General features: G+C 36.2%; 1 protein-coding gene across 2 annotated transcripts in view; it reads left to right on the top strand.

Annotated features, from left to right (window-relative positions):
- Positions 1 to 398: 398 nt before the first annotated feature.
- Positions 399 to 20930, top strand: part of LOC149567578 (BRAP2 RING ZnF UBP domain-containing protein 2-like) — a 63268-nt gene continuing 42736 nt past the window's right edge. The window contains exons 1-2 of one of the 2 annotated variants that reach the window (XM_089820818.1): positions 399 to 610; positions 965 to 1306. In XM_089820818.1, the coding sequence (XP_089676944.1) occupies positions 1043 to 1306 (264 nt within the window). In that variant the 5' untranslated portion in view covers positions 399 to 610; positions 965 to 1042. Of the gene's footprint in view, positions 705 to 964; positions 1307 to 20930 lie in introns of both variants that reach the window. The other variant, XM_089820817.1, reaches the window with a different exon arrangement.

Below are 20930 nucleotides of genomic sequence, written 5' to 3'. Positions count from 1 at the left end.
ACTACTCCATTGCGAAAAATTTAAGAAGTGCTTCTCCATGGCGGAAAAATGAATTTTGATTTCCATTTGCTTTCACATTTGCATATCTGAATTCAGTAACAATTCAATTCTTTAGAGAGACTTTTTTAGAATCAAGGAATGCATTAGTGAAAGTTTATCATTAGTGGCGATTTAAAAGTTTTAAAAATTGAAATACTTTTAGTGTGCCTACAAAAATCTATGACAAATTCTATTTGATAGTACTATTAATAAACTACTTTTTATAATGATACATATTTGTAGACATACATTTTTATAAACTACCTTGTTCAATTGTACTTTCAAATCAAGTACCTATCATCACACCGCTTTTAGAAAAGAATTAAGATAAGTAAATTTCCACAATCCATACATAAAGAAAAAAACGGCGGAGACAAATTTGGAAAAAAAAAAACAAGCACCGCCCTTAAACGAAGATTTTTATACGGGTCTTTTGCTCTGTACGTTCTTCTGTCCATAATATTTTTTGGCAGTAAATGCTGAGATGATAGTACCTCGTCCAGGCGACTTGACAGTCAGCCATTGCAGACGTTCACTTAGCTACGGCTCCTCTCCTTCGCTTCCATCCCAGGTATCACCACTTTCCCAAATCAATTCTTCTTTGGAAAGCAATCTCGCTATCAATGTCCACTTAGATCATTTGGCCTTTAACCTGTTCAAAAGAGGTCTTTGCTTTGCCCTTTCTGTGCGTTCATGTTTTCAGATTGAAATTGAAATTTATCCGTTCTCATATCCACCCCTCTTCCCTTTTTAACTTGTTTTCATTTGCAATCGAGAACCTGTTATTTGTTTTATTTTCTTTCTAGAGCTCTCTTATCCGGCTGATAATTGATCATGGAATTTGAGCAAATTTGATGCAAATAAAAATTTCTACGCAGTTGAATTCAGAAACACGTAATTATTAAAACCATGTATACCTATGCAGCTGCAGACTTGAAGAGGAAGGAGAGAGGAGGAAAGACGTGGAAAGAGACACTGCAAAAGCAGAAGCAGGAGCAGGAATATGTTCAGTGTAAAAATATATACAGCAGAAGAGGATCTTGTTTGTAGAGGCGGCAGGGACACGATGACGGAATCGACGAGCAATAGTGCAATTGAGGATATTCTCGGAGGGCTGAATGTGAGTCGCAGGGAAGAATTGAAAGCGTCAGGGGCAACCAAGGCGGTGAATTTTTCATCAGGAAACCCTAGGGTTGAAGAAATCAGAGGAGTCATGCATCTTTTTCGTAACGTCTGCGAGCCTCCCGGTGCGCTCGAAAGCCTTCCGGTACACACAGCTTGCCTTTTCTTTTTATCTTTCTGCTTGATAGATTCATTTATTTAAATTCGTCTTGTTAGTCATCATTCATGGACAATAAATTTTGTTGTTGCCTGGGATTTGCATCTCCCATGGCTACACCAAAGTTTGACATCTTCTTGTCCAAGTTTTTTAATTGGCTTTTTAAAGCCTTAAACTCTTAGGGTCAAATTAAAAAATCTGTAATTTGTTGGTTTTGCCATGAATGTTTATACGAGAATTTAGTGTTAATATGGCTTTCGTATTTAATTTTTTTTATCTCTTTCTTTCGAGGCAGTCATTGGATAACTGGTATCACATATTGTGCTATCATTCGCAATTTTAACTCTTTTATTTCCATTTTTTGACGGAGAAATGTATATTAAAACGTTCATATAAAGATCTTTGGCGAAATTCTCAAAATCATATTTCAATAGGCTGTTCCAGCTTGGGTGGACTTATAGCAATTACTTTCCCAACCTCATGGAAGCTTTTCTAGATTGAAGTTTGAATTAGAAAAGTTGAAATGAAATGAATATGTTTTAATTAAACCTACAAGATTAATTTGTGCGGGGGACCCATGGTTGTAAAGCTGCATCCCCAAGGAGGCATTTCACATATTTACGAAAGTGAAAAATAGCAATATTACACCAACTGGGGTATGTTGGGACGAGTTTCTGGGACGGGAAAATGGACCTTATTTTTGGGACTGCCAGGGGATGGCAGCAAAGGGAGGACAGAGCAGGGAGGGGTGTTGTATAGTATATATATAGAACTTGAAATGCATGTTATGAAATGAAGTTTCAATAGAACATACCAAATTAAAATACTTGAACATAGCAAAATTGCAACATGAACTAGAACCATTGAACATTCAACATAGTAACATATTATAGACCCAATAATAACAATCAAAACCAAAGTTCAAATAGAAATTTAAGTACCTATTCCAGCAGCAGCATGGTTGTGGAATGATGGAGGTGGGGGTACTTGGGTATGCAAGTGCCCGGTGCGGGGACGTCTCGGGATTTGGGAGGGGGGTGCAAGTCCTTGTGTTACACTGAAAATAAAAAGAGTAGACTAACACACTGTCCAGTCCTTTTTGATGGTTTTGCTTTTGCATTTGATATAAATAGAAATTGCAGATTGTTTTAGTGATTGTAGACTTACCCGCTAATATTCTGGCATTCCTGGTCTGGATAAAACTGTAAAGTAAGCATTTCATGATGAGATTCCCTTTTCTTCCCTGTTGTCAGTTGTATGCATTGTGAATACAGTTTAGAAGAAAGGCAACTTAAATAATTGACAGGTTTCTGTTCATGCCAGAGATAACACAGGGATGTGTCTCCATCCCTAGCCATATTTCCATGACATGGGGATGGCAGGTGACATATGGTATATACAATCCCTCTTGCTTCCTTTATGAAATGCTAAATACACCCTATAATTATCCTATTCAATCATTTGCACAGCCACCCATAATTTTTACAACCATCTCTTCATTTATAGCTGCGAACTTTAAGAGGAAGGAAAGAGAAAGAAAGGAGCTTGTATAGTTTATGACAAGTCACCCTTGAATAAATACATTGCTCACACTAATGAAACTCATGGCTTGACAACAGAAAATTCAGATCACCCTGCTTGATGCTGAATACAATGGTTTTCTACAAAATCTATAATTAGCCCCAAAGGCACATCAGGGAGTTGTATACAACTGTTTATTTGACATGTTTTGATGCTTTCCAAACAATTTATTACTGGAAGGGACCATATACTCTTACACTTTTATTCTCATTGTGGTCTGGACTTGGAAAGGTGCTGATCCTAGTTCATCAAGATAACAAGTTGGAATACTGGTCGGGATTTTTTTAGTTGTAAAGAGTAACGATATTATTATATTGATTGTGAACATCATAGTTGAATTCTTCTATTTCTTCTGCCAATATCAGGAACCTCTGTAGTTACTAAGTCTACATGATTGCGTTCTTTTATCTCCTTAACTATTCATTATAAACATACCATGCACTTTTGTGGAGAGATATTCTTGATTTATTTATTTTACATGAAATATTTTAGAATGATTAAAGTTTATGTGTTCGGAACTTTGAATTTTTAAGATCTGCTCCATGCTGTCCCAGATTGATTATGTATCCCAGACCTAGAAATGCCATGCAACATGACTTCGTACAAATAAGGTGTAGTTTACAAAGAAGAAATGTGACACACACCCCCATGTATAAGCGTGTGTGTGTTTTAAAGAGAGAACCTAACACGGGCTAAAAAAGGGAAAAATCAAGAGAATATTTGAAGAGACCCTGTGTGCAAAGATTTAATCAAAATTCGTTATGTTAAAGAACAAGGGAGCTGTAATATATGCCCCTAATTTTATTTTGAAAGTATTATCAACTGAAATAGAGATTTAAATTAATTTCCCTTGCACCTTTTGATCATCCAAATCCTAGAATAGGCAAGGTGAGTGCATATGTTGTTTAGGACTACAATTAAACCAAAGGTAGCAACTGAAGGAAAAGCATCAGTTGGCAAGCCAACCCATACCACTTCTTCAGTGGATACATTTGCAGTTCTAAAATAAGTGAACATTGATTTATTCAGTGGGAAATCTGACACGGTTCTGAAAATTAAAAATACCTCCAACTTATCTAATGATGAACAAGTACAAACATGAACAACAACTATTCTACTTGTGCAATGGTAGTGATAACAATAATACCACTCATATAATGGGGCAAATATGTTAGCAATAATTAGGAACAACTCACAGGCAGTACTAGCATGTAGTGTTATAATTTAGAATGCATGAAAATAATAGCTTTCGGCAGTATGACCATCCAAAGCATTATGTTAGCACAGATGCATCGTAAACCTCAAATAAGAAGGTTAGCAGCTGAATATACGTGCTGATGTAAATGGATCTGCTGAAACATTTCAGAGTAATACCAAATGGCATGAACAAGGTCCTATATATGAAGCAACCACCATATACCTTATATAAAGGATGAAGGACAAGCTGGTGTAGATCTGATTACAATTTCTTGCTACTGTTCTGTTGATTAACTAGTCAAAACACTGCCAAAGAAGCTCTCAAATCCCTGAAATTAGGCACCCCAAAGTTCTAAACACACTCAACACACCCCAAATATAATAGGCCGGAATATCTTTTCATAAGCATGCTCAAACTGTACTAAATCACTCTGAAAGAAGAGTTCATCAGATATGTTAACAATAATCAGAATTGCAGGCCTGTAGACATTGTTATTGGCTTCGCACTGTTAAATTTTATGAACCGGGAATATAATATAATAAAAAAATGAAAATCACAATTTAAAAACAATCAGATAATGCAAGTAGTTATCCTGGGAAAAACCCTCCTCACCGAGGACAACAACCCAGCCCACTGAAAGACAGATCCTTTATTAGAATTGCAAAACAAATAACAAAATCTCCACCCCTTTCAATGTCTTCAATACTCAATGATCACTCATTGGTCAGAGTTGATAATAAACAACAGTGTATCACTGCTAAGAAATCATGATACACATACATATATTGTGACATTGCTATACGTGTATGGGACTTGGATAGAGCACAATAGCTGCTCATACACAGAATAGAGAAATATTCACAATACAATGATATTCTTCAAATTTCAGAAAAATCTTTAACTTCACATATGTCTCTGTAATACAAAGAACCAAAATAAGAAAATGAATTCTCTTATGTGAATGTAGCAGATACAACCAAATGGATAATACAAGATTATACAAAAATGTAGTTACAAGTGTGAACGGTCGTCTCATAATTGAACTGACATAAACAAAGTTGCCGTTGAAGATATGAAATGGTGGAGAAAGGAAACCATTGACAATATTAAAGCAACCATTAATCATTTTGTCGCGATACAAAATGGTAGAAAATAAAGCAATACCAGCAGCAATGACACCATATCAGCATTCTTGTGGAGTCCAAGTAGGTAGAATACAAACAAAATAATAAAGTGGAACCCAATGCCAACAGAGCATGAAGCCGTTATCACACAATGCCACATTCACAATGCTCATTCAGAAATAAAGGAAAATGCACAGGTCTCCAATTGTAAACAGGAGCAAAAGAACAGAGACTTCACTCAGCATCATCATAAGGAAATCGAATATGAGAACAGAGGACATCAAATGGAACCGAAAATGCAGAGTCAAACAACATAGGTAAGATCTATCTCACAGCTATCAAGAATTCAACACTAACAAGCCAGAGCAGGTCTGAAAACATCTGGAGCTTATTACAAAATGTGAATGCAGCGCTTGGAAAACACCCAATCATCAACTACAAACACTTTAACACCCTTTAACACACACCCCAAACATATGATGAATTCTGGTAAAACTGAATGATAAGAAAATCAAGTACAGGTCTGTAAACTTCTTTTATTTGTTACTAGTGTGCCAAGGACAGCAGGGATATATTGAATAGAAATCAACATGATCTCAATTGTCCAACAGACCAAGACATAGAAACATCTATTAGGAGTAATGCACCTCCAGAGCTAAAGAATTAGCCCTTTGGCATGCCCCTGCCAAACTAGGGTTAGCAGCCCTTAATTAATACAAAATCAGTGTCTTAATAAATAAATAAACTTCGGCACCAACTCATATTAAAAATAACATTCCAGACGAGGCTGACTAGGATTAATATGAAATAATGCCCAAGGAGCGAATTCCAAAGGAGGCTGACTAGGTTAGTTATAAAATAATTCTAAGATCGCAAATCCCAATGGACTCCGATTAAGAGAATATGAAATGATTTAACCATGTTTCAGCGACGCCCATGAATAGAGTTATCCCTTGCAAAAGAAAGTGCGCAATTCCATCCCAATTGAAGGTATAGAAAGAGGAGGGCTAGGAGCCTAGCTTGATTGGCAATAATTTCCTGTGTTTAAACATGAGGTCATGAGGTTTAGTCTTCCCCCAACCATGTGGTAGATAGAGGATGTGTCGCACCGAGTTCACTGGTCATGTTAAGAAGTTTACCAGGCATACTGCAGGTTGTTGTGATGTGGAGCCTAATTAGACTTGGAGGTTAATTTTTTCCCCACTTCATTTGGTGAAGTTTCCCCCTAGATTTTACAATGGGGGTTTGGGGGTAGCGCCCCCATGCTCGAGGGGTCAAGGGGCAATGCCCCTTGTGGGGTCTTGGGACAATTTCCCTTGCAGGGCCCATGGGCTAGCGGCCCTAGGCACGCTCCCTGTTGCAGTACAGGATGGGGTCTGCCCCCGAAGCCAAAAATAAATTTACTATTGTAAAAGGCGTGGAAAGTTATATTTTTCTATTTGTCGACTTATTCTAGCCCTAATTTGTAAGCGACAAAAAAATTGTATAAAATGGCTTAGGGTTAGGGATTTCATAGTGTATGATGAGATCGTAGCTTCTTGTAGCGGTATTGAGTTGTAAGGGATTTCAAATTGTAATCAAGTTGTAATCACTGGATAATAAGAATATTGGACTTGCTATTTGGTGGATGTAGCCGAGGGATTGGGTGAACCACGTTAAATCTTTGTCTCGTGTTCTCTTTTATGTGATTTATTATTTTTATGATATTGGTTATATTTACTTGTAATTGTTATTTCTGTCTTGTTAATTGTAAAAAGTGGCATCAGAGCAAGGTTGTTTTCAGTTATCCTCTACAGGAAGGTCTCATGGTTGAGTAGGAGTGATGGTAGACGAGGGTAAGCTGAAGGTAGAGAAGTTTAATGCGCACAACTTTTAGTTATGGAAAATGCAAAAGGAGGACTATCTTTATTAGAAGGACTTATGGTGGCTATTGCAAGAAAAATCCAAGAAACCGACAACAGTGGAGGATGAGGAATGAGATGTTTTGTATATAGAGGCACTTGGAAGTATTCAATTATGCCTGGTTCAATTTGGTGGCATTTAATATTATGAAAGCTACGACAATGGAAGAGTTGATGCAAACCCTAGCGAAGTTGTATGAAAAGCCCTCTGCTTTAAACAAGATATTTCTTATTAAGTGTTTATTTAATATGAAGATGGCAGTAGGTTGATCTGTTGCTGATCATTTAATTGAGTTCAATATGGCTACCAACCAATTATCTTATGTAAATGTTAATTTTAATGAAGAAATTAGGGCTATCTTGATTTTGTGTTTGTTGCATGAAAGCTAGAATGGCTTGGTAATGTTTGTGAGTAATTATGTTTCTGGATCTAATACTCTAAAATTTGATGAAGTGATTGGTGTTATTCTGAGTGAGGAAACTCGTAGGAAAAGCTTAGGTGGATTTACATCAAGAAGTGTTTTGAATGCAGAAAGTAGAGGCAAAACAAATGAGAGAGGAAACAATTTTGGAAATTGTGAGAAATCAAGAGAAAAATCAAAGGGGAAGAGGTCTCAATCCAGAGGACCAAGAGATTGTTGATACTGTGGGAGACCAGGGCATAAGAAGAAAGATTCTTGGACTTGAAAGAACATTGAACGAGACAAACAAGAAGGGAACAAGGAGGCATATGTGGTAAGTGACAAATCCGAAGAGGATGTTTTGCTTTTTTCTTTAGCAAGTGTTGATGATTCATGGGTTTTAGATTTAGGAGCTTTATTTCATGCTACTCCCCATAGAGGTTATTTTCTTGATTATGTCCAAGGGGATTTTGGGCTTGTTTATTTGGAGGATAATGAATCGTGTTAAATTGTTGGAAAGGGAAAAATTAAGATTAAGTTGTAGAATGAGAATCATTGGCTACTATAAGAGGTAAGACTTGTTCCAAGGCTGAGTATGAATTAAATTTCAGCAGGGCAAATGGGCAATGAGGGTTGCACAATTACTTTTAATGATAAAAATTGGAAGGTTTTAAAAGGTTCCTTGGTAGTAGCAAAAGGTGTGAAAGTAGGCACCTTATATCTTTGTATAGATTATACTATTCCTTCTATTTTAATTGTTTTAGAGAAAAATGAATGTTCAGGGACAATTGCTGCAGTTGAGCAGGGAGAAAAAATATTTGCCGTAGATTTTGAAACAACATTATGGCATGATAGACTTGGGCACATGAGCGAGAAAGGTGTTAAGTTATTTCATTCAAAGAAAGTTTTACTTGGTGTGATATGTGTCAATATGGATTTATGTGAAAGTTGTGTGTATGGAAAACAAAAGAGAGTAAATTTTGTGAAGAGTGGGAAGGAAAAAAAATGAGAAATTAGAGCTTGTGCATACAGATGTATCAGGACCAACTTAGGTATCTTCAATTGGTGGCTCTCATTATTATGTTACATTCACTGATGATGCAACTAGAAAGGTATGGGTTTATTTCCTTGGACAAAAAATTAATGTATTTCAAACTTAGAAGAAATGGAAATGCTTGGTTGAGAATGAGACTAGTAAAATATTAAAATGTCTCAGATTTGATAATGATGGTGAGTATTGCAACAATGAAGTTGAAGATTATTGTTCGATTAATGGTATTCGTAGGTAGAAAACATTTCCAAGGACTCCACAAGAAAATGAAGTGGCTGAATGCATCAATAAGACAATAATGGAGCATGCAAGGAGCATGAGGTTATATGTTGGGCTGCCTTTTAATACGTGGGTGGAGGCTGTTAATACTGCTATATATTTGATCAATAGAGGCCCCTCTACTCCTTTGGGCTGTGGTGTTCCAAAGGAAGCATGAACTAGTAAGAAGATAAGTTATTCTTTTCTCAGATACTTTGGTTGTGAAGCATTTGCACATATAGATTCTAAAAATAGAACCAAGCTGGAAGCTAAGTCAAAGAAATGTGTATTTGTTAGATATGACATTGATGAATTTGATTATAAGCTTTGGGATTTTGAAAATCATAAAATTGTAAGAAGCAAGGATGTCATATTCAATGAGAAAGTGTTGTACAAAGATCTATCGCAACAATATGAGAAAAAAGAAAATGATAATATTGTGCTGGATGATGCTCAACAGGATGATGTTCCAATAGTCCCTCATGTTCTACGACAACCACAACAACAAATACAACACACCCCAGTGAAGTTAGACGATCAACAAGGCTAAGTAGACATCCAAAAATATTTTCTCCCTCTCTGTTTTCTATTTTATTAACAGATGTTGGTGAACCTGAATGTATGATGAAGCTGTGCAGGTGGATACAAAGCTTCAGTAGGAGTCTTCAATGACAAATGAAATGGATTCCTTGATGAAAAATCAGACTTGGGATTAATGTAAGTTGCTTGCAGGTAAAAGAGTTTTACAGAATAAATGGGTTTATATTTTTAAAGAAGAGGATGGAGGCAAGAAAAGATTTAAAGTTAGGTTAGTTGTAAAAGGATTTGCATAGAAAAGGGCATTGATTTTGATGAGATATTTTCTCATGTTGTTAAAATGACTCCTATTTGCATTGTGTTAAGTATTGTGGCTACTGAAGATTTGCATTTAGAGTAACTTGATGTTAAAACAACTTTTCTTCATGGTGATTTGGATGAAGAAATATATAAAATACAACCACAGGGATTTGAGGTTAAAGACAAGGAGAATTTAGTGTGCAGATTGAAGAAATGTTTATATGGCTTTAAGCAAACACCTCAATAGTGGTATCTTAAATTTGATGATTTTATGCATGAGCATTGATACATTAGGTGTCATTCAAATCATTGTGTTTATTTTAAGAGGTTGGATGATGATAACTACATTATTTCATTTTTATATGTTGATGATATGCTTGTAGCTGGGTCTAACATGGATCACATTAAGGGGTTAAAACATCAGTTAGCACATTCATTTTTTCTGAAGGATTTGGGTGCAACAAAACAAATCCTTGGTATGAAAATTTGCAGAGATAGAAAGAACAAAAAAATGACATTATCTCGGGTTGATTATATTGAGAAGGTGTTGCAACGTTTCTTTATGGAGGATGCCAAAGTTGTCAGCATACCTTTGGCTGGTCATTTGAAATTAACCAAGGAGATGCGTCCAAAGACATAAGAAGAGAAGGAGAAGGTATCCAAGGTATATTATGCTTCAGCTGTAGGGAGCTTGATGTATGCCATGGTATGTACTAGGCTAGATATTGCACATGCAGTGAGAGTTGTTAGTAGGTATATGAGTCATCTTGGGATTGAACATTGGAATGCAGTCAAATGGATTCTCAGATATTTGAGAGGAACATCTAGTAATTGTTTATATTTTGGGGGCTCTACTATTGATTTACAAGGCTATGTTGACTTAGATTTGGTAGGGGATCTAGATACCAGGCGGAGCTCTATAAGATATGTATTTATTGTTGGTGGCAATAGTGAGTTGAATTTCTTGGTTACAGAAGGTGAATGCTTTATCTACTACAGACGCATAGTATGTTGCTGCTATAGAGGCAACTAAGGAGATGATATGGCTTCAAATCTTCATGGAAGAGTTGGGGCACCCATAGATGAACAATTATTTGTTTATAGATTGCCAGAGTGCCATTCATCATGAAAATATTTCTGCTCTACATTCAAAGACAAAACGCATACAATTTGAGTACCATTTCATTCAGTCAGGTTTGGATGATGAATAGTTAAAGGTGGAGAAGATCCATATAGATGATAATTCTGCATATATGTTTACAAAGGTAGTGACAAGGGAGAAACTGAACTCCTCTTCAGCTTCAGTTAGTCTTCTAGATTGAACTGAATGAGAAAACAATAAAGTCTGGGGTGGTTTTACATTCCAATGGGAGCTACAAGGAGTGGTGCTATGATTAGTCTCCAAGTGGGAGGTTATTGTTGTGGAGTCTGACCAGTCTCCAAGTGAGATATTATTGTGATGTGGGGCCTACTTAGACTTGTAGGTTAATTTTTCACCCACTTCATTCAGTGTGGTTTCCATCCATATTTTACTACGGGGGTTTGGGGGCAGCGCCCCCATGCTCTAGGGGTTGGGGGCAACGTCCCTTGCGTGGTCTTGGGGCAACGCCTTAGGTAAGGTCAAGGAGCAGTGACCTTTGTGGGGTCTTGGGGTCAAAAGTTATATTTTTCTATTGGTTGGCTTATTCTAGCCCTAATTTGTAAGCGACAAAAAGCTTGTATAAAATGGCTTAGGGTTAGCGATCTCATAATGTATGATGAGATTGTAGCTTCTTGTGGCGGCATTGAGCTGTAAGGGATTACAGGTTGTAATTAGGTTGTAATCATTGGATAATAAGGATATTGGACTCGCTATTTGGTGGATGTAGCCCAAGGATTGGGTGAGCCACGTTAAATCTTTGTGTCTTGTGTTATTATATGTGTGATTTATTATGTTTATGATATTGGATATATTTGCATGTAATTGTTATTTCTATCTCCGTAATCTTAACACAGGTTATAGCAGATGCTATGCTTAATTCGTGCAGCCTAAAAAAATGGTATAAACGAATGAATAAGACATCAATCAGAAATGGGAAAATTAAAAGGAATATAGTCATAAAGGGCAGAAATAAATGCTGCCTTCAGCAATAATAATTTGTTAGATAAGTTTCAGAGTAATTTTAGTAGATTATGAGTAAAAAGATGCATAAATGTAACTTGCAGAAATCAAGTGATTTCTCATTGTAAGTAATTTAATTGCATTTCCTTTGAAGAGTATTTAATTGCAAATTCATATAGCTAATCAGTTTTGAATTAATTAGAAATGACTTGCAATTAGGGAGGACGACTAGCCTTTTGAGTTCACAAGACGTAAAGTACTGATCTCACCATCATCAAGCATGCCAACCCATGGAGGCTTGTGGATGGGGAGGCATATTAGTGCTCCTAGGTTTGTTGTGGAAGGCAGCATGTGTCCTATCAAGTACACACCCTCAAGATGGATGGATTGGAAGTTCTGAAATGCTTGTGTGGTAAGAGATGAATGAGTCCTCATAGGCTCGATCAAGGAGGAAGGTGTGCATCCAAGGTGGTCTAAGGGATGGAGTGGACTTGAGACATTACCATGTTTGTGGGCCAAGAGATGAATTTGTGTTCCTTGGCTTGAGGGAATTGTCAAATATGCCACTTGGAGATGTATGCTTGTAATCTAGGAGGCATATGAATGCACTTGGGCTTGAGAGTCTTCTTAAGTACATCAACCTGAGGTGTTTTGAGAGGGATCCACTCATTCTCTCACAATACAAGAAGAACCTTCCTTGAGATTATAGTTTGCAAACATTTTCAGTGAATTCCAAATATGTTTACTCTAGGAATATGCCTTGATATAATCATTAATGCTATTGATGCATTTTGACAAAAATATGAATTATGTTTATATAATTATGATTTCTCAAGGCCATTGGGAGACGGGGGAGACGGGGGAGGTCTCCAGTACTGGTATTGGTATTGGCATGACAATTTTTCAAAAATAGGAGCTTGGAGACTGTAAAACTAAAAGACTAAAGTAAATAATAATAGTAATGTCAGATTAATAGAGTTAAATATTTCAAAGCTCATAGAATCACATTACTGTATCTCATATTCATACTAGTTTTCCAAATATTTCATATGATCATCATCATATCAGATTGATAATCACTGAAAATATCATTACATATTCAAATTTTAAATTCAAAAAAGTATAGTTTGATGCTAAATTGCCGATATGCAAACAAAAATGAACAAATTTAGTACAGTCAAAAACCAGAAATCTATCTAGTGCTAGTATGTTGATGTTACTATCATCTACTCCACAAGGTTGTGATTTAATCATTTAAATTGTCATTGGTCTTAATTTTTGCATTAAAAAACATTAAAATGAGGGCTAAAATACATAAAATAATTTAATATTATGTTCTACATTTACTTTTTATCAGGGGACTTTAGGGAGACTTCATTTTTTTGATTTGGAGGCTGGGAGACTTTAGGATACTTTGTCATGAAGTCTCCAACCTTTTTAGAGGTCTTCCGAGATTCGAAAAGTCTTTGAGGCACGTCTTTGTCTCCGAGACGTGTCTTTAATGGGTGAGACGGGTCTCCCGTAAACATGTGATTTCTTAATATATAATGAAAACACTCAATGGATCTAGATATTATCATGAATTTTTAATATTTAATGATTTTCAATATCAATCTCTATTAAATACTTTTCTTAGGACCTAAACCAGGATTGTCTTATGTAGTTGACAATATTATTGTACAACCAATGAATTGTTGTAAAGTTTCTGCTAAATCCTTATCTCTTAATCAGACTTTTAATCCAGTCTTATATGCTGAGAATGGTCTTCTAAGTAGTATGAATATTGATGAAATTAGTGCTTATTATAATGCAAATACAATACTGAATATTTAACCTTTTGTTGTGATAGAGAATCTCAGATATAAATCGCAGGATATAAAATGCTAATAGGAGCAGACTGCTGTAACTGTGTGTCCTATAATCTGCATTTACAACCTACTTATATATATCCTTTCTAAAGGGTATGTCCCTCAAGGGACATAACACTTCCTAACTTGGCACCTATATATATATATATATATATATATATATATATATATATATATATATATATATATATGCCAACATTAGAGGTATATTACTATTAAGAGGAAGTACGGTCTATACTGTCATATCTGTAGGTTTATCTTGGTTAATATTCTTAACACTCCCTCTTAACCTGATAATCCTACTGAGAGATATTATATCTAGCAACACCAATACAGATGAATAAGCAAGAATTAATACTCTATATCTGTCTGTTTCTTCTTAGTATGTGGTGTCATAGAACACATGATACAAAGTCATATTACTAGACCTGTGATATGACAAATCACTGCCACTAGTGATATTATACAAGATAAATCTGAAGAGTAATCTCTTCATTTATCCAAGTTATGATTTCATAAAAACTAGTATTTCCATATCACAACATGATCCTGAGTTTTAAGATCTACCATAATACATGATAAACCTGGAGAATACTAAGATTCTTCCTTTATCCAATTTGTGACCCATGAACATAGCAATGTCGACATCACAATATGATCTTGAACTCATCTAGATCTTACAGTAGAACTCTACTGTTTAGCACATTATCTAAGAGATCGTCACCTTTCATAATGTTTTATACAAGTGTTCATTATTTTCAGATATCGTCACCTCTTAAAATAATGAATACAAATGAATACAAATGGTGGAGCCCATAATAGTCAATAGCCTGACAAAATAAAATAATTTTATTAATAATCAAGAGAGTACAGATGGATTACAACTCAACTATACCAAGTCTCCTCCTGAAGTGTTCTATCTTCACTCTAGATAGAGCTTTGGTGAGTATGTTCGCTGTCTGATCTGCAGTGCAAATGTATTCTAATTTTACAGAATTCCTGTCTGTTAGTGAACAAATTGTCCTTCGAGAAAATGTATGCAATTCTGACCCTAAATGCCCAAGTGAGAGGACAAACTAACACCAACAGTTGGATAGGTTATCATGGATTGATAACCATCCTCTGAATTTTATCAGGTACAGCTCCCCGTGTGAAATATTCAATGAATCAAATGTGAATGCTTTTATCAGAAAGCATAAAAGGATAACAAAAATCTACCTATAAATACAGTGTAGATGCGGGAAAAACTACACAACTACAAGAAATTAAACGGTAAATGACACAAAGTCCATTCACCCTGACATGCTACAAAAGACGGAGTCAAGAAACACATTATCCATCTTCTTGAAAAAGTGCAGAAATGAAGATATGGAGATATAACAGCATATTTCAAAGAAAACTAAAGTGACACAAAGATCACAATTAGTGGAAAGTAGATTGCTCAAACTCAAAGTTTTGATAAACAATTAACTCTCAAGTCTCCCTCCTCTGAAAGCATAAAATGCATCACTATTACAATCACCATTAATAAAATCATGAGGTTTTCTTTGCATTTTAAACAAAATACAACTCTCTTGACACACAGTTCAGAAAGAAAAGAAAGAAAACCCTAGCTCTGCTTCCCACGACGTGCACAAGAAAATGAGCTAATGCTTGAAAAATCTAGAAAAGTTTTCCCCCTTTGCTGAAGCACAAAGTCTACAGTTCCAGAGAGAAAGATCTGTGTCACCTCCTTATCACTGTATTCACAGCCTCTGTTTTGCTGTAGCTCAAAGTCTCCCAGCCAAAATTCAGAAAACTGGAACCCTTGTTCTCTCTGCCACTAGCTTATTTAAACTTTCTCCTTCCCGTGACTTTTCAGTTTCATAACTGATTCTTGCAACTATCCCCTTTTCGGTTGCTTCTATTCCCATCTTTTTAGTCCTTACGTTATTTTAAAATTCTCCCTCTCTTTACCTTGTATCTCATTTTAATTAAGGATTACAAAAGATATACACTGCTCCTTGGCAAGTGACATATGGCTGATGACTCATCAAATCTTTTCTTTAAGATTATCAATTCTCTGAGTTAACAATCACTTCCTAAGGTAAAGTGACTTTTGGTTTATTTAAACTGATATGCCCATCGTCTGTTGCCACGTGTTTTGTATTTTGCATTAATTTGGAAGCTCAAATTGACTCAGCCATCATGATCTCGGGTATCAAATACTGTGGATGTGTTTGAGCATTTGTATTTGAGAAAGACGCAACCTCCTCTTATAGAAGATTCAAACTATCTGCACCAGCTATTATAATGATTGTGTTTGGGCTCGAGGAGGAATATTGTATGCTTTGTATTGACCATTGTGTCAAACAGTTCGCCTACATCCTTTGAGCATTTGATCAAAATGATTGCAAGGGATTTCAAACATCATTAGCTCACCCTTCTTTTGCTCATGCTGCGGGTTGGGGTATCTTTGCACAGGTCTTCTATATGTCATTCACTAAAGTGACTGTGAGAAGGTTGTCGGCTTACAACCCTCTCTTGAGCATGCTTAGCTTTGGAGCTATTTGGACACACTTCTATCTCCATCTTAAGCAACTGATTGTGCTGACAGCTTTGGATTTATACACATGTGTAGGCATGAGTAAAGAATGACTTGGAAATGTTTCTTTAATAGTGTAATGGTGACAGATGCATCAGATTCTATTATGGAATCCTCACCCTGTACTTAACATTGAGCACGTATCCTTTATATTTTTGCAGTTCATACCCGATTATCTTCAACTTGAAGGTCATCTTCATGCCCAACGCTATATCCAATGATTGCCACACGTATTGAGTCTGAGACCATATGGGTTTTCGAATGATACACACTGCACTGTTCTCCATTAGAGCCGAGCTTGAGCCTGAGTCTTATTTACGTAGACCCCATTACCTTAGATCGTGAAGTTTCAATTTCTCTTTAACTTGATGTCTTCACCTAATAGCATATCATATATTAATGCTGAAGTCTTTCCTTCGATCATATCTCCATATTGATATGAGATGATTGGCTCGTGGCTTTCCATGGGAGACTCACGGCTTTCAACATTAGTGCGTGGGTTCCATCCTTGCGGGTATTGAGCAAAAGCATGCTCTATAGAACTGCCGCCTATTATCAATGTGTTCAACCTTTTATCATCTTAGCATTCTATCAAACAGTGTAATTGCTCTGCCCACAGCCTGCTTGTGCTAGAGTTGATCTTCTTCATTGGGATAGAGTTCTGGAAGGGGCTCATCTAGTCTTCCATGAGCATCTCTACCATTGATCATTGTATCATCCTAGTCGTGGTTGCCAAAGCTTTGGCAAGCGCTTCTGTGTGTGCTTCGTCAAAAACAATTGTAGCATCACTGATACCAAGCATCTCAAGTTGCTTAGGAGTTAAAACTGGCATCTTCCATATAAAATTGCATTCTCTAGAAAAACACGAATTGAGTTCATAGAAATTCTCCAACCTTGGCTACAAAGGCAAAGAGCAATACGTACGGCTATAACTGCATTCTATAGTTGGTGGTACTCAATCATGCGAAGATGTACACAAAATAATTCAATTGTCACTTGCGGATCACTTTCATCAAGCTGGACCAGAATATCAGCATATTGACATGGTTGCTCACTTATGGAATCAAATTTAGTGATTGTATTATGAATCCTAGTCCCAAATGTCGATGTTACTGGTGCATTCATTGAAGTTGCTACCTTGCAAAGAATATACTCAATTTATGGTTCAAATGGATCACCAATTATCATTGGGCCTCCTTCTTTGATGATAAGACAACTTTGGCATTCTGGTCGATATTATGACAAGAAATTGCTGTTACAAGAGAGGGCCGCGAGTCTGTTTCCATCAATCAGGAGAAGGCATAGTATGTGAAGGCTTATTATAAAAAAAATGAAGAGCTTTTTCCCGTCCTGAGCTACATCTTTGGATGGTTATTGCAACATCCCCTTCATGTAATGGCCTTCCAAGAACACTTAGAGATGATAGAGGTGCAGGGCAAGATTGTTTAACATTGCCACGACAAGTTCCTATCATATATGTGTCTTTCTGATGAATTCCACATACTCCTAGACTTGAGAAAGCTACATTGCGCTCACTGCTGTATCAGATGTTGCGGAATCCAGTGTCTTCTCTGCAATTATTAATCTCTACAGTGGGAGAACCCGCGGCTATGGTGATGAGTTCCAACATGTTGAACTTGATAGAGTTTGGTCAATCTTATCACAGCATCCTCTCTACCTTCGATGGTGAGCCCGTGGATCAGAAACAATGTCTTCGACAAGAATTCATAACTCATGTTAATAAGATCACATTTGTTCTCAATTATTGCCATTAAAGCACATGTTAAACCTGTTCCTGTTTCCATTGAGTCCAATCAAGAATCTCCAATTTGCATGGAACAAGTTGTGCCTCTGGTGCAATTCGTTTCAGCATTGGTTCCTCTTAATGATAAGCTCTATAGTTCATGCCCACAGGTCTCCTTTATGAGATTCTTATATGACAGTGCAAGGAGATTACACATAAACCTTACCATAAATCAATAGCTGATGAGAATCAACATGTGTAACAATTAATTTAATGTGATTCAATGGCCATACATCTGCCAAACTCAAGAGCAAATTCTGTTGTCTTCAAGAGAGGTGCCAATTTGTTCTTCTTCTTTTTGATGGATGGTCCTTCTTTAATTAAATACCACCACATTTATAATCTGACAATAGTAACACCAAAGGCCCGAATTGAATTCTGAACCTGTGACTTCAAACAAATTGAACCAACTCTGAACAATTGAAAAGAACTCTAAAGATCCATTATGATGGCATTTTATTCTTTGACTGAGGCTGAGCTTTGAACCTTCCTGGATTAACACTTCTGCATTTTGAACCTAGAATCTGAACTTAGCTTGCATTGAACCTGCAACCCGAGTCAACTGAACAATGGAACCACTTTGAACTACTTTGAACCGAGGTTCAAAGTGGTTCGAGGCTATGAATTACAAGTTTTAAAATCGTGTCCATATCAAGTGCTAACACTGTCTACCATATCTCTTAGATAATGGTAAGAAATTTTAATATGCTTGGACTTGTTATGGAAAACTAGATTCATTGAGAGCTTGATGGAACTCTGATTATCACAATGAATAATCGTGGGATTCATAGCTTGCCCAAATAATCCCACAAGTAACTTCCTCAGCAATACTGCTTCTCGGGAGGCAATCGCTATTGCAATGTATTTGACTTCTATGGAACTCTGTGCTACCGAAGACTGCTTTCTACATATCCAAGATATCATTGCTGATCCTAAACTGAAACAACATCCTGAAGTACTTTTCTTGTCTTTAACACTTCCACCCAAATCTGAATCAGTGAATCCATGTAAGTCTAAAGCAACTTTCTCATATTTGAGTCCGAGATTAAGAGTGACTTGTAAGTATCTCATAATGTGTTTAACTGCGACTAGGTGAATATCCTTCAGTTCACACATAAACTGACTTAAGGCATTAATTGCATAGGAAATATCTGGTCTTGTATTTACTAAGTACATAAGAGACCTAATCATTTGTCTGTAGAGAGTAGAATCTATGGATGGTGATTCTACAACTGTTTCCTTAAGTTTATGTAGATTAGTCTCCATTGGAGAAGACATAGGTTTGCAATTCCACATTCCAAATTTCTTATAAATATTTGATGTATACTTCTCTTGATTTAGTATGATACTGTTAGAATTCTGCCGTACTTCTAGTCGTAGGAAGTAATGAAGGAGTTTCAAGTCTTTCATCTCAAATTCTCTAGTTAGATCTTTCTTGCACTGATCTATGAGATGATCATCACCTGCTATTAGTAGATCATCAACATACAGTATGAGAATTACCATATCTTTATCTCTTTTATAATATAAATTTGGATCAGCTTCATTCTTGGAGAATCCTAAGTTGGTGAGATACTTATCAACTCTTTTGTACCAGGCCCTGCGAGCTTGTTTAAGCCCATAGAGAGCTTTCTTGAGCCTGCAAACAAAAGCGTTAGGATCATGAGTTTCAAATCCTTCAGGTTGCTCCAAATATACTTCTTCTGAAATCTTTCCATTTAGGAATGCTGTTTCATATCCATTTGATGTACCTTCCATCCCTTTGATGTGGCAAAAGACTGCTCTTACAGAGATATATCTGGCAACAAGAGCAAAGGTTTCTTCATAATCAATCCCTTCTTTCTGAGAAAATCCTCTGACTACAAATCTGGGTTTATACTTCTCAATACTACTGTCAATAGCATGCTTTATTTTAAGTATCCACTTGGAAGAAACAACAGATTTTCCTTTAGGTCTTGGAACAATTTCTCAAACATCATTTTTCATGATAGATTGGTATTCTTCTGTCATAGCTTCTTTCCAAGTTGTATGTTTAATACCATCAAAGGGATTGGTTGGCTCTGTTTTGGATAAATCACTTATGTTAGCTGTATAACCAGAGAATCTTTTAGGTCTTTTGCTTTCTCTGACTGTTTTAGAAGGTGCAGCAAAGTCTTGAGTTGCTTCAACTGTTTTAATGGCCCGAAGTGGTCTTTTCTTTGAATTTTTTTCAAGGTTCATATTTTGAATTTCATTGTTGATTTCTTCTAAGTTCTCACTCTAGGACCCAGATTCACTATTTCTTTCAGAACTAGAGAAAGGAGAAGGTTCATCAGAACTTATGGCTCTTTTGAATGCAAGATCTTCTTCAAAGATTACATCTCTGCTAAGTTCAATAGTTTTCTGTCCAGGTATGAAAATCCTATATGCTTTAGAAGTTTCACTATACCCTACAAAAATACCTTTCCTCCCAGAGGGTTCTAACTTGGTGCTCTTTTCTTTTGGAACATGGATATATACAGGACATCCAAAAATTCTAAGATGACATATTGTGTTTTACTTTAGTAAATACTTCTTCAGGGGTTTTATCTTTAAGATAGGTTTGAGGACTCCTGTTTTGAATATATACAGTAGTACAAGAGGCTTTTGCCCAAAGATAATATTCTAGGTTTTGGTCAAAAATCATAGCCCTAGCAGCTTCTATAATTGTCCTATTCTTTCTTTCTGCTACCTCGTTTTGCTCTAGGTTATAAGGCATAGTGTACTCCCTCTTAATCCCTGATTCTTTACAAAACCTTTTAAACAAGTCTGAGGTATATTCTCCTCTGTTATCAGTTCTAAGGGCTTTAATTTTATGTCCTGAAATTTTTTCAGTTAATACCTTGAACTCTTTAAATGTTTGTAGGATTTTTTCTGATTCCTTGC

The sequence above is a fragment of the Cupressus sempervirens genome, chromosome 3 (assembly GCF_028749045.1).
Source record: "Cupressus sempervirens isolate cs-2001-9-10 chromosome 3, ASM2874904v1, whole genome shotgun sequence".
Classification (NCBI taxonomy): Eukaryota; Viridiplantae; Streptophyta; class Pinopsida; order Cupressales; family Cupressaceae; genus Cupressus; species Cupressus sempervirens.
Note: the sequence above shows the minus strand (reverse complement) of the source record. Positions and strands in the feature narration are given on the sequence as shown.